The following is a 25691-nucleotide window of genomic DNA, read 5'->3' as shown; positions in this document are numbered from 1 at the left end:
TGACAGATATTTGCCTCAGGCTTTGGTGGAGACCAAAACAGCTAAAAGGCAAGTGAACATGTACTCAGGGAGACAGAGACATGACTTCAAGTGATTGATAAGGTTCCTCTGAACCTGCAGGATGTTTGTGTTGACTGGCTCGTTCTGCTGCCCCGAAGTGGCCAGAAAATCAATTCATGCAGCTTTAAAGCTGACATACTGCTCTCTGGTTTTGTTGTTGAGTTGTTGAAACTCAGGTGAACCTTTTAACGTCTTAATGACATCACTGATTGTGTGTATGTACACAGAGTTAAACTTACCTTAAAAATGAGTGTGGTCAGAGCTTTGGTGATATAATAAAGCCACTGCAGCTTAGTGTGCAGTCCTCCTCTCTGCAGACTCACCCAAACACAGTCCATCAACTCAAAGTAATCTGCTTGACTTTTTACTCAAGAGGTCACATGTGCTCGACAGCGGCCAAGTAAAAAAAATGACCCGAGACAAAAGCATTTGTTATCAAAGAGCGTATTCAATGCGTATGAAAAGTCATCCGTCACTTCTGCAGCAAGCGGGGGTAAGAAATCAAGTCTCCCACTGACGTCCAATGTGTCAGCAGAGGACTGTGTGTGTGTGTGTGTGTGTGTGGTTGCAGAGCTTATGTACAAAGAGAGCGTTAGCCTTGATGTTACAATATAGATGTTTCTTGAATAAATGGTCAAAAGAGGAAGCACTAGTTGAGTAGTAGGAAACCAACCTTTATTTAAAAAACAAAACATAAATATACCTACAGGAGTTAGCGATGAAAGAAACAAGACCCTACACTTGAAGAAATTGCATAATTCAGCTCTGCTTCCAGTCTAAAAACAATAATGAATGAGAAAGAGCCAGGAGGAGTTCAAAAGGCTGAATGGATGATTCTTTTTTTTTTCCTTTACAAAACTGACCTCGTGCGCCGGAGAAACACCAGCAATAATCCCCCGTATGATGTCTGACCATCGTCTGAATATAACACTTCTCTCACCATGTTCAGATGAATATGTTCAACAAATGGAAAAACGACTTAGCGTGTAAATAGAAAATACTTGTTTTGAACACAGAGAATTAAGTTAACATTCACACAAGCAGCCGCAAAGAAAGACTTAATGCTCTAATCACAGAGGACTTACTGGAAGATTCAAACTTAAACAGGCTCAAGGGTCACGAGGTTAAAAACAACTGAATGCACTACGTCAAAAACCAAACCTTCATGTGTCAGTTAACAGTCCAGCCAATACTGCAGAGTGCACACGAAGAACCAGTGTAACACGGGCACTTCCTGTCGGTTATCGCGCACGAACGACCATGAAGGAAGCAAGTCTGGAGAGTTTTCAGGTCTTTCCTTAAGGTGCATCCAGCCTGAAGGTGTCTGTTTCCATCATTAAGTTCAGTTCACAGGAGGGACAGAGGACGAGGAATTAAGACGAATCGCGGAGAGAACAATGGAGGATTGTACTGGTCTGGTGTTTGGATTTTACAGTATATGTGGAAGTATGTGTTAATGTCCGTATATGTCCATCTGAAGGGAGGAGCAGGCTGTGTGTGTGTGTGTGTGTGTGTGTGTGTGTGTGTGTGTGTGTGTGTGTCTCAGGAGATGGTGGAGAACTCTTTGAGCAGGACGTCCTGACTCAGTGTGTTCAGAGAGACATTCTTCCTCACATTCAGACTGATGGAGCGCACCTGGAGGCAGACAGACAGACAGACAGAGCAGACTCTGTAGTTTAACGGTTTCTTACTCAGAGGCGCTCTGGTTCACATTCAGCAGCTAATTTCTGTTCACTCTCTATTACAGGAAGCTCACACCTTGTTTACTGGAAGCAGCAGTGATCACAGTCATGTTGCAACTGCACACATAACCACTGTCAGGTGCTCAGGGACATAAAATCTGGGTTTGCTGCTTTTAAAAAACTTTATAATTTACAGAGCATCCTGTGAGCTGTGAGGGTGACTTGATGTGGAGTGACACTGCAGGGAAGGGTGGATTCATTTGGGGAGTCTCAGCAGACCACATTAAACCCTCAACACCCACAATGCCGTGCTCTCTCTGTCTTACCAGCTCCTTGAAGAAGGCAGCCTCTTTGGGCTGCTCCGAGTATCTCTCGAACTGGTCCAAACCATCCTGCAGTTTGAGCGTCAGCGTGTCATAGTTGGACCGAACGACCTCCAACACCTACCAGGGCGAGAGACGAGGAAGGCAAAATTAGCACAACTCCCTGACTCCATAAAGCCGAGCGGTTAATGCACTGCACAGTGAAGACCAACTCGTCTTTAATACTTTATTACATTTATATTCATGAGGGATCATATGGCAGGTAGCATCACATCTGGTTCCTCCTCATTTTAAGGTCAGACGATGAATACAATCCAGCTAATCGAGTAAAGTGAGTGTGTACTGTGTGCACAGGACACACTTGCCTGAAGTAAAGCTCAGCTGAGATAAGAGGGTGAGCTGAAATCAGAGCTAATTATGCAGAGATTCTCCACACTTCCACCCCTGCCATCCCCCCATTCAGCCGTGAAATAGCCCCTAACCAGGCCTTTTCCATTATTTTATTAATGCGCCCGCGACACTCCACACAGCATGAAACATTCACAATGAACGCACGAGCCACACTTTGTCACGCGTCCCAGAGAAGCTCTATGAACACACACACGTCTCTCAAACGAGTTCAGCTTTCATCCAGATAGACATACAGATGTTCAGCCACGAACAGGTCTTATTCAGTTAATGCACTCACATTTCCTCCTTCAGCCCTGACCGCACATCTACTACACCGCTGAATCACCATGTTAAAATTTATTAACGGAGGCTCAGGAGCAGGAAAACATTCCTCTTCCTTTTATTTTGGTCTAATAAATCTGCGGCTCTGCTCAGGGAAAAAAAAAAAAATGCTGTTGTTTTTATTTCAACCTCTGATGGTACACTGATGAAAAATTCATACACACACATCTCTCTCTCTCTGCTTCCTCCTCCCTCACAGCTCTCCATCACCCTCTGTGGAAATGTGAAGGTAGGTTTGAATGATAACCTCAACCAATGTGTGTTTAGGCTTTTTTTTTTCTCACCGGCGGCGAATGGAGAGGACGGAAGAGATGAAAGGAAAGGGAGGGGGCGGGGAGACAGCGTGAGTTATGACACACTGGTTGGTTGGATGAGGAAAAAATGAAAAATTGAGGAAAAATAAATGGGGAATTCAACAGTCAAGAGACAGAAGAGACGTAACGTGTACCACCTTACACTCGACTCAGCGGAGTGACTTTCTGCATCACTGAGCAGACGTGTCTGTGTGCACGCAGTTGTCATTGTGTTTGAGAAGCGGATCTAAAAGCAGCCTCGTGTCCTGAAGTGTGTTTTCACTCTGACACTGTGTTGTGTGTGAGAGACAGACAGACGGACAGACGGCAGCTCGTTTTAATGCTGTGTGTTTCTGGAGGCCATCCATCTTCTAGTGTCACTAAAGCAAATGAAGACGCTTCAGGCGGATGGAGTGCAGGTGGTTACTGTGCGTGTGTGTGTGTGTGTTGAGCAGAGCGTGTGTGTCATAAGACAGAGGGAAAGAAATGCACGGTTTCACACTTCATAAAAAAATGAAGAGAGAGAAACATGAAGAGCTCATCTGAAGAAATGACAGTCTGAGCGTCCCTCAAACGGACCGAAGCTCAGCACATCATCTGCTCTTCTCTACCTCCGTTCTGTCCCATGACACAGGTCTGAGTCTACAGCTGAGCGCCGACCCCTGCAGAGCTCCTCTGGTTACATTAGCGTTCATCAGTGGGACTGCTTTTTTGGATGAATTTAAACAGGACTTCTGTGTGTGTTTGCTGTGAGTATGATCCTGTTCAGCCGGAGGTAAGACAGAAGTGGCCTTTTGTTCACGTAAAAGCTGTGCAACCTACATTTTAGGAACTCTGAGACGAGTCAAGTACATTGTCTGATAAATGAGCAAAGTCCTTTTGAGGCAGACGACAGCAGGGAGATAGCACAGAATGGGTGAGGGGGGTAGAGTGAAGTGAAACAAGAGGTCCCCAGTGGGACAGCTGGTTTATGATCTGCCTTAAACCCTGGACTACCAAGGCGTGCCACGTATTTTATTTACTGTGCTTTATCATTTACAATCATAAAAATGATTAGTGGCATGAGAGCAGACCAAAATTAACAAGAATACTGATGACAGCCCTTAATAAGTCCTCCATGTAACAGATGTCCAGATCAAGGTTTTGTCCCCCATCTGAGTCGTGTAATAATGACCATCTGTCTTGATTCAGTATCTGTATTTTCCAACCTGTTATAACCACTGTAAACGAGCATACAGCACAATTTGAGATGACAATCCACTGATAATGGGATGTTGGACAGCTGAATAAACTATCTGCATCACCTCCAATAAAAATCTGCATAGAGAGGAGTGTCAGTGTGGAACGGTTGTGTCAGATGGTTTGGACAGGATGCAGACAGCCGCTCACTGAGGCACTGTGTCAGTGTGGACATCTTCATTTAAACTACTGCCGACTGTTTGTCTTCACGCAGCTCCACAGTTCAACCCCAGTGCTGAGCGTGAGGATGGACGGAGGGAAAATATTTGGGGATACAGAGTGAACACAGCTTGTCTATTTTAACTGCCAGTTTTAATATCTGTCAACAGCAGTATGCCAGTTAATGTTAGCCTCAAGGGCTACAATGTTTACCACTGCTTGGCAACACCGTCGACTTATCTCTCTCATTAACTACTGTACTGTACTGACGTCACCGTCCACAGTTTAACTCCTAAATCAAACATGTTGGAAACGACTGGAGCAGCCACAATGAGTCTCCGAGCAGTTCAGGACATTTAAGACTGGATCTGTAAACCCCTCACATTACCAGATATTCTGGGCCGAACACTGGTACCCACCAAGGTTCCAGACCAGATATCTCCTCCAGCTGTGGGGACTCAGTCGGCCCAAAACTCCTGTAGCCTCAGCCTGGCTTAAAACAACGTTGATTTAAGGTCCTCAGCTTTATTTCAGTTCACTCTCACTCACTCTCATCAGGTCGTTTCCAGTTGCAGCAGACAACTGGTTTCAAAGAACGACCTCTAAAACTCCATTATAGCATTTAACAGCTAAAGAGACAGATATTACCCTCAAGAGTTGGTGGAGACCAAAGAACAGAGCTAAAAGAGAGTGATTTGAATTCAATACTGGAAGTTTGTCAGCTGGCCAGACACACGACTCCAAATTAATGTTGCTTTTCATCTGCTTGATGTGTAATTAAGCAAGTGCTTGCGACCCACCCCCTTTCTCAACGTGTTGTTCTGCTGCCCCCAAGAGGCCAAAAAAAGGGGTTTAGAAGGTTTAAAAAAGAAGTCTAATGAGATAGAAAAAGTGAAAACACCTATAAGATGAACAGCATCGACATTTTAAATACAAAATAATAATAATAAATAGACAAAGTCACTTGATCTAATGAGAAGGGAGTTAATATCACAAGCAGAATGTCGTAGAAAACCACCGGCAGCTCCCAGACGCCAGAGCTAACTTCTACCTTCCCTCTTTGTTGTGAATAAATCTAGCAGATAAAAGCAGAGGTAATTGGAGAGGATAATGACCAAATCCATCACTTGCTTATCAGCTTCTAAAAAACAGGACTCTTCCGGCTGTTTTCCTATCCCCACTGATTCAACATAAATAATAAAGCCTTAAATGGAGCTCACAGCGCTCGTATCAGTGACGTTCAGCCTCCTTCCACACTGAAGCTTCTCCACTAATGATGAAGGAATAACTCAGTGTTTCAGACGTTGTCCAGGTGCTTAATGGCTCAACTCTCCCTCCGTGTGTGTGTGTGTGTTTGTGGGACTGTTTTTGTGTGGATAAACTGAGATTATGTCTACGGTCGTAGGCACCAGAGAAACGGCAACACTTACAGTGTTTTTAATATATACTTAAAAATCGAAATAATTGAAGTTTTCTTTTTCAGGTGAGTACTGTGAGAGGTGAATACTGCCTATGTTTCAGTGTGTCCAGAAGTGAACATGTGTGTGTCTCCATCTGTCCTGTACAGTGTTCTTCGTATTTGTTGTGACCAGCGTCCTCCCACCTGCCTGGCCTGTGTGTAGCTGATCAGCCATGATGAGTGTGAAGGTGTGTTTACCTGTTCTTCTGACAGCTGGGAGATGTGGTTCACTGCAGCGTATGACTCAATCTTGGGGTTAAAATGGTTGATGATGGCCCTTAAACACAAACACATAAACACTTCTGAAATGAAGCAGAATGGATATTTTCGTCAAAGTCCAAGGACACACACACACACACACACACACACACACACACACACACACTGTATCTCTCAGACTAGATGCAGACCTGAACATTACAGGCATATGTGACTGTTACGCACCTCATTCCAAAACCATGAGCATTAATCTGCTGTTCTATCAGTCTACTTTTTGGGAAGAATCCACCAGATTTTGGAACCTGCCTGCAGGGATTTTCTCCTTCAAGAGCATTAGGGAGGACATGGCTGTCCTCCCTAATGCTCTGTCAATACTCTGCCTGGACGCATCACCCATGGGTTAGATGGCTTTGAGATCACAAAGTGTCTTTTCCATACACGTGTTTTAGGTGCATTTCAATTTGCTAACTTTTTTTAGGCTTCAAGACAAACATTGCATCAGACGAACGGATCTGAGGTCTCATTTATTACCACTAAGTAAGCACAAAACAGCACACGAACGAGCCATCAGCCACTTCTTACACAAAAGTTGTGATCTATTAAAGCAGAAAAACTTTGACCCATGTGTATGAACATTGGCACTGCAGACTGCACTTGTCATCAGCCATAACATCTCCATAAGCACCTTTCAATTTCAAACATACAGGTCAACTCAAATCTTTAATCACAGTCCATTCAACATTTCATCAGCACTGTCTCACCATGACATTTCCCGCCCCGGGGGGCCGGACTGCACAGTAACTAACTGATGAAATGATCATCATCGGTTGTGGAAACGTGGGTGTGCAGAGAGCAGGTTGACTAGAAGAGAACATTGCCTTCAGGTGTGCATATGCACAGTTTTAGAAGTCTGATTTAATTTTTGGCAGACGCCATTTTTGGCTTTTGTGCACTGATGCACTTCTAGTATGGATAAATGAGACCCCAGATCTGCTGGACCCACAACGAATACATGGAACAAACAACAGAAGCATTTCTGCCATATTTCCATCATGTTTTCTACATTTTCCTTTGTTTGAGGTTCTACTTGTTTGAGCTTCTTCACAGTTGTTTAATAGCACCCGACCGTCAGCAGCACCAGCTGTTTATCGCAATGAAAAAACTCCAAATATCTGCATAACAGCAGTTGACTGAAACGCATTACGCGTGATGACTGGTTAGTTGGTCTGTGGGACTCCTGACCGACTCACTTATTTCTTCCAAAACGCACAAACGCGCACAGCAGATTGTGCCCGGGTCACCACATGAAGCATGCAGGAGCCTTTGGTAACCGCAGGCTCACAAAGGTCCCAACAAACACACCAAATATCAACCTGAGCATCCAAACAAGCTGATAGGTTGATTCGGCCTGTGAAGGGAGGCAGGCGCAAAACAGAGGAGGAAATAGAATTACCACCTCGTGGTAGTATGTTGGGAGTTTTATCTATGGTAGTTTTAGCCATTAGTGAAGTGTTTGTTCCACTTCTAGACCTCAGATGTATTTTAGCAAAGTATTACAGGCGCGCTGGTGCTGCAGATCCATGCCATAGTACATTCACATCAACAAGCTGTTCATACAAACAAGATGTACAATGAAAATTGAGCTTTTCCAAGTGGATAAAAAGTGAAATGCCAGCTTGGTGGTTTAATGAGTCCAAGGGAGAACAGAGCTTCAGCAAAGCAATGATGTTAGCCTGCCCAGTCACAGCCACGGGGTGTGCTGCAGTAAATAGACAATCTTTTGTGACCTCTAACTTTTACAGCACAACTGCTGCTATTATACTGCCTTTATTTGTCAGACAATGTCACGGTCAGGAAATAATGATCAGCAGTGCAGCCAAGCAGCCCAGGAATGGCACGATTTATGAGCCGCAGTCACGTCCTTATTTCATACTCGGTCACTGTCTGACAACAGAAACAGTCTGTAGTGTGGACATAATTACTTGGTGGTGTAGCATGAAGATTTCCCTGAACTGGAACTGAGAGTCCAAGCCCAAACCACAAAAAACAGCCTCAAACCAAAAGCACACAAGAGACAGAGACAGAGCTCTCCATTTACTTTTGGTCATGTCTTGTAAAATTGCAGCCAGCACGGACTAATGTTGATGTGTGTGGCAGTCTGCGAAGGTTTTACGGTTATTATTGTCAAAGTATCTGACAAGCAAACTTCTAGGGGACGCCAATTACAGACAGGCTGTTTAACACCAAAACACATTTCTGTTCAATTCTTCCTCGATGCCTGAGCACACCAGGGAGTTTCACATGAACATTCAGAGGCAATCTTTTCCAGCATTAGTATAGATTTAGATGAAATAAACTGCTTTATCTCGCCAATGTAAGTGGATGCAGTAAGCACAGCTGTGAAATCAAACGGCTTATTTTGTACCGTCTTAGAGTCTTAGGTCTTATATCAAATAAATTATAGTGAAAGAAATGCAGAGAATTTCCCATACTGATAATTCTGCAGTCATTTCCATGTGGCAAACCAGCGCATGGAGGAATGAACAGATGGGAGAAAAAACCAAGGGGTGCCTTCATTTGAGTTCATTTCAACACTGTGGTTCTTTATATCTCTCTGTCTCCATTCATTTATTCATCTATTCTTATTCAAATTCAAATATTACTCTCTCAATCTTCCTGCTCCCCACCTTCCCTTCAACCCTTGCGATTGCCCATTAAAGCAGTGGAGTCTGCCCCATCAGGAGCCCAGCTGAGTGGGCGAATCCTCGGAGAGTACCCTGCTCATACGGGCGCCCTCGGGGGCCTCCAAGCCAGGGTGACCTCAGAGGATCATCTTCTCAGAGAAGATGGAGAAGGAAAGACAGATTAGGGGGGAAAATGGAGGAAGAGAGACCGGGTACAGCATGTGTGTGGACTGGAGCGTGGTTGGGTGAAGCAGATTAAGGCTTAAAAATTATCCAATCGAGGGGCCTCAGGGAGGAATTGGAGGAAGGAGAACAAAAGGAACAGGCTGGGGAGGGAGACTTTACTTCATTCACTTCATTCTGACCTTTCTCCATCACATCACATCCTTATTTACAGTTCTCTTCACTCCAATGACTCCTTTCTCCTTCTTAGGGTACAGTATATATATATGCATGTGTTTCTGAGTGTGTTTTTACCGAACATTGACGAGGGCGTGTGTAACTTTGCTGGCTGCTTCCTTCCACTGGCCCGTGTTGGTTGATACTCGCAGAACTGGAAGGCAGAGAATGACAAACAAAAACGTTTTAACGTGTTTTCAACCCAGTTTTGGGGCTCTAATTAACAATTTTAAGTGTCAATTAATATGGTGATTTTTTCTGGGTTTAACAAAGTTTCTACTGACGCACCCATACAGTAGAGGTTGTCAAAGACCTGGTGCATTCGTACGATTTCATAGTAGAGCTCATCGTAGCTGTTGGAGGTGGGCAGGAATGTGTCGCCGTATGTTATGAACATGTTGAACAGGTTCACTACCTGGATAAGAAGATGCACATTAGTGGATAAACAGCTTCACCCTGAAACAAAAGGAACATCACAGGACAAACAAGAGAAGAAAAACAAACCAAAAATAGGTTTTCTAAAGGGAAATCAAATTTAAACTGCGTCAGATTCTGCATACGCAGCCTCTTTGGCCTCTTCTGTCTCCTCTGGCAAACTAATAAAGAGAGTTTAGACTCGTGAGTTATCTGAGTCACACACACAGCTGGCCTACAAGCAGCACCACTGATACAGCATCTGGCAGCAGACACATCCCTGCGAAACTAATTTCCATTGTGGGTTGTGCTCCATCAAGGTCCTGTGTGCAAGTTTTGTGACTGTGTGTGTGTGTGTGTGTGTGTGTTTGTTTCTCACCAGTAAGGCCAAATAAAAGATGTTGTGCTTGGCCAGCAGTGTGGTCTCATTTGACAGCAGGAACTTCAGCAGGTTGATGAGAGCTGTGCAGAGGGAGACATGCACACATTAATGAAATAATCTGGAGTGCTGATGGTCGTCTAGCAGCGGAGGCATGTGGCAGCACTCTGCTCTGCTCACTGTGCATCTTTATTAAAGTCGATAATGGAAACACAGGAGGGGGGGGGGCTTTCAACATCAAATCAACTCCTTTCACAAGCTGTTATGGAGAAAAACAAAACCAAGTGTGACCCCACCCCCACAAGAACCCCCCCAAAAAAAAGTTTTTAACAAGCTCCAACACAAGCTGGCACAACAACACGCTGCAAAAAGATTAACACATCTATTGCTTTAATTTGGCCCATTTTTTCTCTCCAGTCTTATTTCATGGTATGCTACCATCACCACCAGGAGGACAGGGTCGGTGTCATTCAGGGAATTAAGCTGATTATTGGTCTGATTAGAGGAATTTGTATTCTAATGAGACACAGTGCGATGGGGCCATTACAAGCTGAAATGTGATCCTATTGTGTGTTGACCAGGCTGAAAACAAGGCCACCAGGATGGATTGTGCTTTCTTTAGAGACTCATTATCCAATCTCAATGATGCAATACATTTCCAAAACAACAGGCCCAGCGACTTTAGAGGGAAATTAGCTTTGTTTTCGAGAAGCGGTACCCATTTACTCCACTCTTAAAAGTAAATCCCGGCAAAATACAAAATCCGAGTTAAAATTTTGTATATTTGAAAAATAAGTAGAAACACGTCCTCAGACACATCAAACTTCCGCAACAGTTTAACAAGTTTGCAAGGACCACATATATCAGCAGACACTGTAAGAAAGGTAACTTTATCCCTAACTTTAATTTTCCTGTTTGGTGCAAAGGTGGAGCAGGGTTAGCCGAGGATCACAGGCATCGTAGTGTTTAGAGTTGTTCTCCGTTCTCAACATGAGAGACAAGTTGAAATAACGAAAACTTGTGTGACTATCAGTAAATGACGTTTTACTTTGTTCCTTCGCTTTCTTTGCTCTCACGGCTGCTTCCTCTCTCTCTCAGTGACTCTCTTGCTCACTCGACCACCGCTGCTCCTTCTCTCCTTCTCTCTCTCTGATACTTTCTTGTTCTTTGAATGAAGTGTTGTAGCTTCCACGGTGTCTCCGTTTGACCAAGTACTACAACTATCACACAGGAAGTCTGTGGTTCCTGCAGGTTCAGCTTTTGAGTTCCTCAAAAGGTTCTTGGTTCCCCGGACTAAGTTCCTGCTTATCTCATCATTCTGATAGAAATGAAACAAGAGAAAAAGGTTGGTATCTGTACCTGACCACAGCTCTCTCCACGTGTAGTGTAACCTGATTCTGCACTTCTTCTGGTAACACAGGAGTTTGTGGATGATCTGCACGCAGCGCCTGCACAGCAAATGAACACATAACACTGTGGTGACGGAGCTGGTTGGTGGATGAGACCAGAGGAGTGTGCATGTGTGACGTGCACGTGTTCTCACAAGTATAAATCCATGGGGAAGTCCTTCATCATATGAGTAACAATAAACTCCACCATCAGATCTAGACAAAGGGATTCAGACAGAGAGAGAGAAGAAATAACTGTTAAACCTCAAATATCACTGGACACAATAACACAACATCAAGGGAAACAAAAATGCAACAAGCAGAAACAAACAAAGCCACCCAGGAAATTAAACATGCCAGTAAATGTGCTGGGAAATGTCAATACATATGATCTATAAAGTAAATCAATGACATCTGCACAAACAATTCCTAAAATATTTCTAGAGTTTGTTAAGAATGAATCATTAACTTCTCATTACTCATGCATTTAACTAGAGGATGCATTGGGCCTACAGGACACCATGAATTCATACAAGCCAGTACAGCGTACACATCTACACCAGAGAAAGTCCAAAAATAGAGAAGCAACTTGAGCATCTTTCACAATCTTGGGACCATCAGAACAAAACAGCTAAGCGTTTCCATGAGCAATTATAGACCAGAGGTTACAGCTAACTGACTGGCCTTCAAAAATATCACACGTCAGAGTCTCTGCTCCTCTGAGTCCACAGTATACACTTCTAAATGTTCCTCATACCTAGAACAGCACACACCAGCGGCCGTGAAGGGATGTTCTTGTCCACAGCTTTTTTTCTGTGCCTCATGGGCTGAAAAATACACAGAATTTACATATACAATCAGTATGTAAATATATATATAAAGTAGACTTTATACTGCACATGATAAAAAAGGCCAAGTGTATCAGCATATCAGCAGTATTGGCTGATATCAGGTTTGACAAGCAATATTGTACAAGACAACAGTTCAAATGTCAAATTGAGCAAAGAGGATAGTGTTGGGAGATTCGAGAAACCTGATTCCTCCAGTGCTTTTCTCCTGGAGACTGCTGGTTTCTCTACATGTTGATATTTCTATCATGCTCACTTTCACTCATCAACCAGGAACCCACCATTCTGTGGAGGTTGACTCTGAAGTTCATGTTGTCATCGTGAAGAAAGGCATCAGCGTACTGGTCCTATCACACACACACACACACACACACACACACACACACACACACACACACACACACACAGGTGAAGTCAGAACAAAGACAATGTGTGGAGAAATGTTGCAGCAGTGTGGCTCTTCCTACCTCGGCGATGCACGTGAGGATGATTAGGCACAGTCTGGCACTGTTGAGTCGATGCTCGTCTGGAAACACAAAAATATGAGACTCTTAGCAAGTAGAAAGAAATCTGAGAGCTTTTCTCTTCTCTGGTCTTTTAGGAGAATAAAGCCTAAAACAAAAGGATGTTATAAAGTGCGATAACAACTGTGGGACTGAAGAGAACAGCTTTTATTTGCCACCGCTGTCTGAGACAACTACGTGAGGACACTTAAGGACAAGGAAAAGTGAAAGGATGAAGAATTACAGGAAGGTAGTGTGACGGAGACTGATGAAGAGGGCATGAAGGTTTCTCTTTACCTTTTGTATCCTGCATTACAATGGAGGCATACTTGAGGAAGGTGATGAGAAGGTTGCTGGTTTGCAGGTTGGGATCCAGAGGCAGTTCTGGGTTGTTCATCACTACACAGCAGATAAAACAAATAAAACATCAATCACACATAATCATATCAATCATCATCAGCATAAATGCAGTTACAATCGAACCAATGTTTCTAATTATTATGGAGAAGGAGGACATACGTGAAACTGAACAGAAAGACGGATTATAATTGTGGTAAGTCAAACTCATACAACTGTACAGTCTGCTGCCAATCAGCTATTCCAGCCTAAGCCCAAACCCAAACCCTATTATAGAAAGTAATGTCCCATTAATGTAGCTACTGCAGCTCTTGTTTTCTAGACACGCATCTTCATCCCTTTAAAAATCCCCGCTTGCTGAAACATACAGCTTGTTTCATGGATAAATGATGAGTCGGTCATTTCTATCCCTCCCTCCCTCCCCCCGACCATTTGTTTCCTCCTTCCTCAGATCACTGCAGGCTCAAAGAAAGATTTTACACTGTCAAAAAACATAACGTCACAGGTGGCTTTACTGTGGAAGGAAAGAGCTCATTTCTGGCATTTGACTGCAGGCATGTGTGTGCAATCATTTCTGATCCGAGCGGACGGTCCTCTAAGTGCTGAAGCTCCCATGACATGGCATAATGCACGTTGCATGTGAAACTTTCATCTGTATTTGAAGCCGGAGGTTAATATTTTATACAGACAATGACTCTTTGGTTTGAAGCAGCGGGGGAAGATCTGGACTGAGAGAGAGAAAGATGCACCTTTTAACAGTTACAGTGTGTGTTCATGCCAAATGACCCAATTTTATGCTTGCTGCAACATTTACCTGCCATGAAACCTCAAGTGGCAGCCAGAGCCAGTTGAAAGAGATAATAATTACTTGGGATGGTACAATAATATGCTTATTAAATTAGAAATGCTTTTTATTACATCCGAGCATCGCTCTTCCATTAGATAACCTTCAAAATCTATTGAATATTTGGAAAGGCTCTGTAGTCACATAACATAAGCAAAAACACTGTTAGGATTAAACTGAGGCACAGAAGCAGCGAATCTTGATGCCACAAATCCTTCAACTCCATTTGCTGACCTTCAGGTGTTTTGACAGGATCAGTACTTCCAGCTCAGTTCAGTTGTGTTTTAAGGGTAAGGCTGTGGTATAAAGCTATGTAAAGACACACAGCTGACAAGACAAGGTTAAAGCTGTCCTCTCCTGTGAGCTCTGGTGTCCTTTGGGGGGGAAAATACTATAACTGAAAATTGAAGGCACTATAAGAAGTTATAAGATGCAGTTTCTATGACAACTGCCAGACAATGCCTCCAAAAATAAAATGCAAATCAAATAAAAAGACTATTTAATCAATGGGGAAATGCTTGTTTCTTTCTAAAAAGGCAAAATAAAACGTCCTCTCCACTACAGAAGACATGAGGGCGGTGAGAAGGAAACTCTGATACAGACTTGAACATGTCCCTTCAGAAACCAATGGATGACATCTCAGACATCCGTCAGTGTCTCCCACAACAAAGAAATGAAAAGGTTGACTTACTGTCTAGGGAGGGTGGTGTTGTGCCAAGTGGTGTCGGTGTGGTTGGAGTAGGGGTGGTAGGTGTGGTTGCGATGTCAATCTCAGGGTGGCTCTATTGAAAGACAGAAGATAAGTGTGAACTGTCATTAACAGAGAAGTGATGTGCTGCCACAGCACAGAGAGGGCGGGAGGTTTACATGAGGACTGAGAGAGGAGGACAGGCTGCCTTTGATTAGAGACTGCAGGAGTGTTTACTTCTGGTGGAGCAAAACATTTCCACAAATGGTACATTAATCAGTGCCGCTAATTTATCTTGAGATTTCTAACTAATCACAGCATTGCAAAAAGCAGCACAGTGGCTCATTGGCCTCAGAGCAGAAGCTGGTCCGGAGGCACTGTTCAGCAGCTGCCATCCTAATTGCATTTGACCCCATCCTCACTCTGCAGTTAGTGAGCCCCCGTGGCTCAAACGCTGAATCTGAATGTCCCCACAGAGAAAGCCAAAGAATAGAAAACCTTTTCTCAGTGTTTCACAGCAACACGGCGAGCGAGGAAGAAGAAGCAAAGACTGAGGATTTTAAGAACAAAAAAAAACTTCAAGGAATATTTGGCTATCCCTGACTTGCCATAAAAATCTAATTTTTCACAGTGTAACTGATGAATGTGAAGTTCAAACGATGCAGATCCCGAGCAAGTCTGCAGGAGCTCTTATTTTGGAACACCCACTAATCTCCTCTGAGCAAAAAATACCTTTCCACTCCATAAACCTTTCTTTTGGGTGACCATGCACTTTTAGGGACTTTTGCACAACCAAAATGTGTGAGAGGAAAATTAGCTCCAACTGAACGCTTAACATCCAAACACCAAAGTTCAAAGTCTCGTATCTTACCTGTGCTAACACGGTGATGAAGTTGCGGTTAAGGTGCACAGCCTCATACAGCGCCAGCAGAATGGCCTCATTTGTCCTTAAGAGGAAAGAAATTAGTAGTCAGAGTCAGCACATTCATTTATCAAGTAAATCTGCACATAACATTAGACTGGGCAGAAAAAAGCTTTCGACTTTGCTCCAGTCAAGCACAAGAAACAAGCGGAGGGGCAGTGTGGTGTTTAAAGTTTATTAACAACGGCTTCATGCGTCAGCACGTGGCTTTTTTTCATTTTCTCTATCATTAACCACTGGACAATGTGCGTCACTACTAATACATCATTTTCCAAATATCTTCACAATCAGTTTTAACGTTGATAAATGAGCTGGCATTAAAAGATGTCAAACAACAGTAAACACTGTTCACAAATACAAATTACTGGCTGCATTTTTATAACTGTCATCCCTGGTTCTTTCAGTTTCTTTCAGTGTAGTGTACAATGACAGCAAACATGTTCAGAGCACAAGCAAACACACTGAAGTGGAGAGCAATGCAATTACAACTGACTGATGGGTAAGAACTTAAATCACTTTGCGCTTACTGTACAGAGAGTTTCTCATCAGCATCTGCGATGAACATGCTGCCCACCTGTGCACAGGAGAAGGATCAAGCTATCAGTGTTGACAAAAGCAATTACAGAGCTGCAGTTCAAACTCTTTGAAAAGCAACTGTATGTTCACGGAAGAAATAGCAGTCAGCTACTGCAAAAATCTGAAGTTAGAGTAAGATCGTACCATACTAGTGAAGGTGGAGAAGAACCCACCCTGGTTCTCCTCCTCCTTGTCTTTGTACTGCCTGAAAGGAAAAAGACAAGAGAAAAGAAAAGATGGACAGGAAGTAGGAAGTGATGGAAAAAGTGGAGCAAATGACAAACAAATTGGATCCATGAAGGGCCACACAGAGACGGAGGCAGAGATAGAGTATATGTTTTCACTCCAGCACAGCACTGGTAACCTAACACACATTCACCTAACATCTCATTCTACTCCCGTCAATTTATTATCTAAGGGCCATTCAGTTTATACACAAAAACAATGAACTGTATGGAGCCGCCATCCATCACTTTGATGTGTCTGTCTATGCACGCAGACAGACGAGATCTGCTGCACAAACACCATTTTAATTTCCAAACCTTGCCTCATCCAACAGAAAAAAAAAGAAAAAACTATTACCGACTGCCAAGGAAAACTGTCAGATATAAATAACTACAACTACTGTATAAAAGCCCTGCTTTTCAGGAGAATAGAAATAGAATATCTAAGGCAGACATCAAAGTAAACTGATGACGCCAGCGGCCTCGGCGCACCATGCAGCGCATCATGAAAAGCATGTTTTTGACACATGGACATTTTTGGATCTCACCTGTTATATTCTGTCAGAGCTTGGTGGACAACCACACCCATTCCCTGGGAAAGAAAACATCCAGTGAAACCTTTGATATTCTGCCTGATGTGAGGGCCATTTATATTTATTACTCTGCAGTGAAGAAGGTACAGTACAGCACGTGACAACATACTTACATCTAGTGTTGGTTCATCATCCACAATGGAGAGCTTCACAATGTATGGATTCACAGACTAACAAACAGAAAATCAGTGCAATCAGAAGCAGTTTAATATTTGAAACTAATATTTATCAATGCTTAATTGATGCTGAGAGGACTTCTCTTTGGCCCCCACCTCAGCGGGGTCATCTACAATACTTACACTCCCAACAGACTACAGCTCAGGGGTTCTGATCGTACACACTCTGTGAGGTTCAGCGATGCAACTAAAAATGCATGTAGCTCAGCTTTCTTGGGAACAGACAGGGAAGCAAAGCCTGTGTGATTCTGGAGCATCCAGTCCATCGCCATTAGCTGGATTTTTAGCAGTATTTTTCATGCTTCAGCCACACTTAAAATAAAAAATGTTCCATGTCTTACAAATTTTAGAATACACATTTTACCAGAGAACATGCAAACACAGCTCCTGATGCACACTTTGTTTAGGTATGAGGGTACATCCAAAACCTCATCCTTTCATCCCCTCCCTTAGTGCCACTCCAGGAAGTAACTGGACAGGGAGGCGAATCGGAAGTCATTTCAGAGACCATGTTTACTTCTCTGTCATCAAAATGTAGGAGGGTCTCTTTGATATAGGACCTAATGTAGGTATCTAATGTTTCTTTTTTGCAAAATAGAAATATTGTGTTTAGCTTTCAGCAGCATAAATATCCTGCTCATGTGTTCATGGATGAACCTTTTTCCTCAGGCTACACTGATTTCACTCAGCTGAGTTTTGCAACATTTCTTTTGTGAAAAACTGTAATTAAGAGCAGGCTGATTAAAATCTCACACTCATGCTTCCCTTCTGCGGTGTAGCTTAGAGTTGAAGTCTTCCTGTAATATAACAGACGTCTGGAGCTGCTTCTATTGTATCCTCTACAGTTTCTGTGTCATGGCAGAAGACAGAAACAGTGGAGGAAAGGAAGCCTGATCTCTGGAGCGTTTGGGTGAACCTTCAGTATCTATTCAGTGACAACTAAAAAGGATTTACTGCACAGTTACTGCACCCTCCTGCTGCTCAAAAGGCTTTTCTATCGACAGAACAAGTACAGGCCCATGTGAGTATATGTACACACCTCATATTTCCTGTAGTTGACCAGCAGGGCCAGGAGGACCACAGCATCATAACCATGCTGCCCTCTACTGGACACATCTGAGAGAATCTGAGGAGAGCCGAGAGGGAGAACAGAGATGAAGTGGAAAGAAAGGAGGTTTTAAAATAACATGAAAATCCCAGAATTAGAGCAGACACAGTCTTCAACTAATCACTTACCTGCAGAATGGCTTCAAAGATGCTGTTGATCATCACATATTCCAGGATGGTGTTCTGACTAATATTGTCTGTCACCTGTAAACACATTTTTTCCACATATTTGTGATAATATACGATAAAAGGAAACTTAATTAATCCCAAACAGGGGAAACTGCATTGTTACAGACAGAAAGGAATAAATGAGAGACAATAATAACAATAAAAAAAGATACAGAATAAAAATCAACTATATACAAGAGTATGAGAATACTATTCCCATATTGAATTGCACATGAGTCAGATATGGATAATAAATACAGTGTTTGTTTGTGTGATGTTTTTAACAAGCATCTCCCAAAGACTACTGCTGAAACGATCTGTCTCACCGTCACCAAACACAGCAGCAGTTTGAGGCAAAGACTCTTCAGACTCTCTGAGCCATCTCCACAAAGAAGGGTGTCCAGTCTCTCCATCAGGTCCTGCAGGAGACACAAACATGAGACACAACATGAATGAACACAAATCATGTCTTTCACCCCTCTCTTCCCCTCTCAAGGTATTCTCCGCACACCTTCATCCTTTGCTCGGCCTTGTCAAACCCCATGAGCATGTTGATGATGTCAAAGCCAGATGCAGACTTGTTCTTCTGGTGAACCCCCCGGAAAAGTGCACAGAGAGTCTGGGGACAGAGGCATGAAGAAGAGTACAGGCATTGCTTAAAGAGTGAATACTGTGAAATGTTCCACATAAACACAGAAATACATTCCAGTCTCAAGTCTTCTTGGCGCTACAGCAGGGACACAAAACCGAGTCTGTGACTCTGACAAGCCAAGATAATTTGATCAGTTATACTCTCATCAGCATACTTCAGACGCTCCTGATGTGGCGCTAACATGTGCACTACAATCTGTCTGTGAAAATCTTGGTGATCCTCCTGAGCTTTACTTACCTGCAGGGCATTGACCACTTTGATCTGGTGCTCCTCTCCCAGAGCCTGAACGCAATGGTGGAATAGAGAGTTGATGTTGTCCTGGATACGCTGAACCTCCTCCCCATCCACACTCTCCAACTTGGACTCCAGGTACTCTAGGTTCACCTGAAACATGGTGGAAGGACAGAGATTGTCAAAACTGCACCGTCTACGCCACACAACTTTCACAGTCCTGTACTGTGGGCTAATCTGTGCAGCATTTGTCTGGACTGTATCTGATTTGTGGATGTCACTACTTCCTGTAAGTAAGGTTCAACAGGTGTTTTTCTAGGCAGGACCCACCTAAGAAGGATTTCAGGAAACTCTACATAGATGTGAAAATGTCTTATTTCTCCAATGTACTGTAAGCTGCAGACATATTCTTCACTAATTCAATATTCAGGCCTGATACTGTCCATATGTCTCAACTAGCTCTCCCGCTACCTTTGCTGACACTTTACATATCATATCAAAACAATACAGTGAGTGTTTTCTTCTATGCAGAACACATCTCTAGTGAACATGCTGTTGCTCTTAGTATAGTATTCTGCTCTTTCAATTTACCTTCATAAGAAAAAGCTCATCCCAGAAGCGAGGGTTGTTTTTGGCTGGGTCCTCTTTCTAAATCACAGACAAAGACAGGACTTTGTTTACACCTGAGCACCGTTTTATTTCTCTTTACCTTCCTTCTCTGACACTGCCCCATTGCAATACTCACTGCAAAAATCTCATCATACATCAGCACCACTTTCTCTTTCAAGGGTTTCTTAGAGGACGACGTCCTCCTCAGCAGCCCTGCCTTCTTCTCCACCTGAGACATGACTAAGTCTGAGAAAAGAAACACAGTCAGTTGAGTAAGGGTGTACACAAATGATGTAAAAATAAAAAAGGCATTAATCCTCGAGATTTCTTCTATTCTATGGATTCATTAAAGGATAAGGTGAACAGTATTCTACATTATGTCATACTCAACAAATCCCCTGAAAAAAACAAGAAATAATGTGTTAGTGTGTCCCTCGGTACTTTCCGACGTGTGTGGGACTGGGACTGTTTTCAGCCATAGATTTGGTGCACAAGTGACGTCTACACAGCACGAAGATGTAAATGTGGAGTTGACTCAAAATAAATTACAGTGGCCCTGTTCATCATTATAGAGAAATATGTCAGCCAGTGCAACAATGTGGCTCATTAAGCGTTTTTAATAGCTTTTGGACAGCCATACTGGACTGTGGCACAGAGGAATAATGAGGCTTTGGCAACACAGGCGACACTTGTTAATAGAATAAATTCATTGATGCTGCTTTCACTGAACACTGAACACATAACTTATGGCCATCACACCTGTCTGCTGACGACCGCTTTCGTAGCAGATAGACACGCCTGTCATTACTTCCGTTACTGCATGACATAATTGGCCAGGTGACCAGGAAATGTCACCTGTTAGAGGCCATAATAATCTATGTTTTAATGTCTTTGCTCAGAAAGTCAGAAATACTGTGCTTGGAGACAATTCTAGTAACTTCCACACTTGCACTTAAACTTAAACACCGTTCACTCATACACGTAAACGTTTAGGTTAACAAAATGTTTGAACAATTAGCGTCGTCCAAGCACATGAGCGAAAGCGGCATTAGTGTGGCTAGTATGTATATAGTAGTATGTCATAATCAGGTGACATTTGCTTAAATTGATGGCACATGATGTTAACCGCTAACGTTAGCTAGTTTTAGTGTAAGTTGGGATGGGCTGCTAGCCAATTAGCTGCCAATAGCTAACTGACTCATCGTTAGCCAACTGGCTTCAACTTGCTATTTAACAACTAACAACGACGTGGTCACGTTGACAAGCAGGTATTGTTGTCCAGTCGACACTCAATGAACAGCTACTTTATTAGCAATTCGGTCACCGAACACAAATCAACTAAAATTTCACGCTAAAGCTAACGCTACCTAGCTAATACCTGTCAGACAAGAATTGTAACACCGATTTAGCGAAAGCGATTTAATGTCAGAGTGCAATTACTTATAATATTACTATATTACATTATTTAGGTAGGTACAGCTTAGCTGTGAGTGTACTTTGTTCTTACCTCAATTAAAGTCAAATCTATGTCTTAAATGTGGTTCATGAATCCTTGTGACAACACTAGCCTCTGCTAGCATACTGCTATCAATAGCCTCCTGCTGGTCCTCAGGGTCTTAGCACCCCTCAGATATCCATCCTTTCCTTTCACAGCTGGCATTGTACTTGTTGACTCCACACATTGCAAACTGTCGACAAAAGGCTGTGATATGGTCACTTGTTGCTGAGTGGAAACACACAAAGGGGTAGAAGATAAGTGACATAACTACTACATAACAAGAGCTTTAACTACAGCAGATAGTGGATTGTGGAAAGAACATGCATGGCATCGCTACCTAAATGCAATTCAGTTATCAATTATCAATATAAAGATGACAGATCTTCAGATGATCCCTGCCAAACATGTTCTGGAAACTGCTGGATGAGAGGAGAGCAAGGTCTGATGTTGTCATCGTCATTGTCTTCAATGTCGTCTTCATTTTCATACACCCTTCATCTTCCTCCTCCCAGTCAGAGGAGAGTGGCGCAATGCCCTGTCCTACATCCAAGATGCCCATCTAGACCTCACCTTCCTCCTCCTTATCAGAAGAGATGTAGATCTGGATGGTGGGATCATCATTGTGGACAGGCCTGATTGCTTCAGGGAGGCTGAATGTTCAAAGATGCAGTTTACACCTCTTGAGGGGAACAAAGTTAAAACACCAGAAAACCTTATTTCAAAATTTAAATATCTATAGCTAAGACTGTACTACACACTAAGGCACCAGCACACAAGAGGCCCTTTTTAACAGGAATATCATACATTATGCTGTTTTTTATCAGAGCGAGAATATTTTGATGCAGCATTTATGTGACACTAGACTGAAAAGACTACAGGTATATTTATATTGAGTGAGAGTTTTGAATTAAAAATCTACATTTTTTGTCTGGAAACTAAACATGATTGAAAGCATAATAATATATCAGCCTGTTTCACAGGTGTATTTACACACAAACTTCTTACAGCACCAAGAACCTTTACAACCCACATTTACAGGTTGCGAGACAGTAAACACAATGTGAGCTGATGGAGGAATCACCTGCCAGCTCAGTGCTGTTTAAATGTTACAGCGCTGTTAAAATATATCAAAACTGTGTTAAAAGTCACTTGGATCAGAGTATTTCTGGAAGCTTTTTTTTTTTTTTTTTTTTTTTAGCCATTTGACATGACAAGGTGCATAACCTGCAGAAGGTGACTGATTGTGAGTAGTGCCTCTGACCTACCTCTAACTTCTCAGCTAGTTTTAGCTTTAACGCCTTTTGAAGTCCTCTTACACCAAGAACTTAAAGTCAGGACTGACAGGCACTGACATATATAACATTTGTAAATGAATGCACTTAGATAATAAATTGCATAGTGGTTTTGTCTCCAGTTTAAAGCATCAGCCGATGCTTCTGTGTTTTGACCTGGTGAGTTCTGTGGTAAATTAACTTAACCATCAAGGGTGCAATATTTCTGGTAACGACTACATGGAGCACCTCAATTTCTGAAATAAATGAGTCGAGCTCTGCTTTTCCCGTGTCATTAGACAGAGAAGGAGATGAGGCAAGAGAGAGAAAGGAAAATCAGACTGTAATGAGAGAGACGTAGAAGAATAGCAGCCGAGAGTGAAAGAGAACATTAACTGACACAAAGAGAGAGGCAGGTAGGCAAAGTTGTTGTTTTTAACTTTAGTTTTTTAACTTGAAAGTTTGCTAATGGCAGCCTGAAGCTCTTAGCTCATGTTTTATTGTGTGAAGAAACAGAAACAGTTCACACTTGTTCAGGGTGAGGATAGAGGATGAGCCACTGTGGAGATATCAGTGTTAGCTCTTTATGCCAGAGCGCATTGAGATTTATGTGCTATGAGAACACAAACACAGAGATACAGAGACCAGTGGGAGTGCCAATACAAGTTCATCAAAATTAAACACATCACATAACTCCCCTCCAACACAACTTTACTCCCCAGACATTTGCTGCTTCTTTACCTTCACTGGATTGGTATCTTTTAGAAAATGTAGCTTGATGCCGGTTAATCATCTCTGTGGTTCTGTCAGCTGGTTATGAGAGAAAGCTTCCTGCAGCTGATGCAAAACATTAACGTTTTATATGAGAAACATGACAGACAGAAAGTAACTCAACATATTGTCAATAGATGACTAATTAATGGGGTTTACCACAGGACAACAACGTCATATCATAGTGCAGCATTAGTGCTTACAGAGTAATGAACAGTTTTGTTTTTTTTTACCAGGATATAAACAATATGTAGTTATTTTATATGAAGTGTCAGAGGCCACTTACAAGTTGACTCAAGTTTGCATGCATCAGCAGCTGATAACAGCAGATGGAGAGATACAGACTCAACCAGTTTGCACTGATGTTACTGTAACCACTTCAACTGTTGTCATTAGTATATTTAAGACTTCTGGGCAGTTTGAGTTGAAGATTTGTAGGAGGAAGAGTGGAAGAGAAGATACTGATGGAAGAAAGAGAACAGAAGGATAACAAGTCCTACAAATGCAAAGAAAGCAACTTAAGCTGGATCCATGAAATCTATGAAGTGCATGTTCTTCATCTCTTTGGGACTCACAAATGTTTCTGAATCCTCCCCAAAAAAAGAGCTCGGCAGTGTCATCTATGAGGTAATCACTGAAATGGCATAACAGTCAGAGTGGGTCTGCTCCTGTGTGGTGGTGAGGCTTTTCATCAGGTTGTTCCAGCTTCACCTCAAGCCCAGGAGACAGTCAGAGTTTCCACCGGCTGGAAGCCAATGACACAATTGTTGGTGGCGTTCTTGAGCTGCACCAGCTATGACAGGGAGAAGCTCCTTCTACCTAAAGCTTTAATGTGAGAATCTGTTCCACGAGCAGCGCTCTAGAGCAATGGTTTGCAACTTACTTCTTGGGGCTTCCCCATTCAAGCTCTCTATTCAAGGACCGGATCAATAGGTGAAAGCGTTTAACCACCGTGTAGCTGAAAGAAACCCCCACCAGGCTTCTGTGCGTTAAAGAGCAGATTTGAGACGCATTTGGATGCCCAGCAGCACAGCTTGAAGCTTGTCTGATCACTCAGCTTCACTGACAGCTTCCAACAGACTGCAGACAGGCGCGACTGCACAGGAGGGGATTGTTTCAAGGTGAGAAGAAGAGGAGTGAAGTGCTGCATATCAGTCAGTAAAGAATTGGGAAATGGGAAGAAAAGCACCTTAAGCTTTACTCTTTATTGGACATCTTCCTCTCACAAAGGAGTACTACTCAGCTTGTGAGGAGACACTGTTAAATGTCCTCTGTGGCTTTGGACCTCTCTGAAGTCCTGCAATGAGTCCCCATAAATCGTACACACTGGTAAAGTGCAGCAGTTGCAGAGGTAATAACATTTCTTGCATTTAAAGGACTTCATATTACCTTCAAACTCAGATCAACTCTGCCTGCTGCACAGATCCTTTTCTCACCTGGAGAACACTGGGAGCACTGTGAGGGTCATGTTTTTTGACTTCTCCAGCACTTTCAGCACAATCCATCCATCACTGCAAACACACAGAAACACTGACCTGCACCAACTCTGTTTATCAGCCGTGTGGCAAGAATTTCAAATTCATCAAAGACACAAGCTTTTAAAGTGAAAATGTATCTTTTTATTGGTACCATACATTAATTATCAAGGGCAGAAACTAACCAAATCAAAAAATATATATCAAACGATGATTTTTCTACAGGGATTGGAGAAGGTACAAGTCACCAGTCAAACTCAATCATAACTGTTGCTGGAATCGACTGTAACGAAATGGAAATGTACAAAACAATAAACAGAGCTTCATCAGACTTAACAGACTCAGCGTTGCTACCAGATGTGCCGACTGAACTTAATGTTAAGCTGGCTTCAGAAGATGTTTGGACGATTGATGGTGTCATTCTGTATGAAATGAAGGTAATTAAAACAAAAACTCATTTTTAAAAAAATCTGTCACTGGTTAACTAAAATTCAGTGAGCACATTCACTTGACATCAAGCTGAATGTTGCAGTACACAAAACTGTGATGAATGTTAAGTGAGAGAATCACTTCATGTACAGAGGAAATACATGAGTTAATTTCTAAACTTTGCAAAATAAATATAAAAGAAATCAACAGTAAAACTGCAACTCCATGGTGCCATTGTACCCCCGGGGGGTTTGTAATTGAATTTACACAAGTTTTAAAAAAGAGGGAGGAGGAAAGAGCAGGTGGGAAGATAGAGGGG

At 42.5% G+C, this 25691-nt stretch overlaps 1 protein-coding gene across 1 annotated transcript; it reads right to left on the bottom strand.

Moving 5' to 3' along the window:
- Positions 1 to 713: 713 nt before the first annotated feature.
- Positions 714 to 21552, bottom strand: armh3 (armadillo like helical domain containing 3). Its single transcript, XM_076728822.1, has 26 exons — positions 21436 to 21552; positions 20065 to 20174; positions 19911 to 19967; positions 19326 to 19472; positions 18948 to 19055; positions 18763 to 18855; positions 18398 to 18472; positions 18201 to 18287; positions 17099 to 17155; positions 16941 to 16984; positions 16313 to 16373; positions 16120 to 16166; positions 15542 to 15617; positions 14674 to 14764; positions 13079 to 13180; positions 12746 to 12804; positions 12560 to 12625; positions 12188 to 12257; positions 11586 to 11646; positions 11402 to 11490; positions 10043 to 10125; positions 9538 to 9664; positions 9328 to 9403; positions 6146 to 6224; positions 2069 to 2185; positions 714 to 1695 (listed from the first exon to the last, which is right to left on the bottom strand). Exons 2-26 carry the CDS (start codon positions 20164 to 20166, stop codon positions 1603 to 1605), a joined length of 2067 nt encoding a protein of 688 aa, XP_076584937.1. The 5' UTR covers positions 20167 to 20174; positions 21436 to 21552; the 3' UTR covers positions 714 to 1602.
- Between the last annotated feature and the right edge of the window lie 4139 nt (positions 21553 to 25691).

Source organism: Chaetodon auriga, chromosome 4, assembly GCF_051107435.1.
Source record: "Chaetodon auriga isolate fChaAug3 chromosome 4, fChaAug3.hap1, whole genome shotgun sequence".
NCBI lineage: Eukaryota > Metazoa > Chordata > Actinopteri > Chaetodontiformes > Chaetodontidae > Chaetodon > Chaetodon auriga.
This window is presented reverse-complemented; position numbering and strand designations above follow the sequence as displayed.

Coding starts and splice junctions, on each gene's coding strand:
- armh3 (XM_076728822.1), bottom strand. CDS start 20,166: ATGTCTCAGGTGGAGAAGAAGGCAGGGCTGCTGAGGAGGACGTCGTCC. Junction 10,126..11,401: donor GTGGAGAGAGCTGTGGTCAG/GTACAGATACCA, acceptor CCCTCTGCACAG/CTCTCATCAACCTGCTGAAG. Junction 9,665..10,042: donor TCTTTTATTTGGCCTTACTG/GTGAGAAACAAA, acceptor CTTCTTATCCAG/GTAGTGAACCTGTTCAACAT.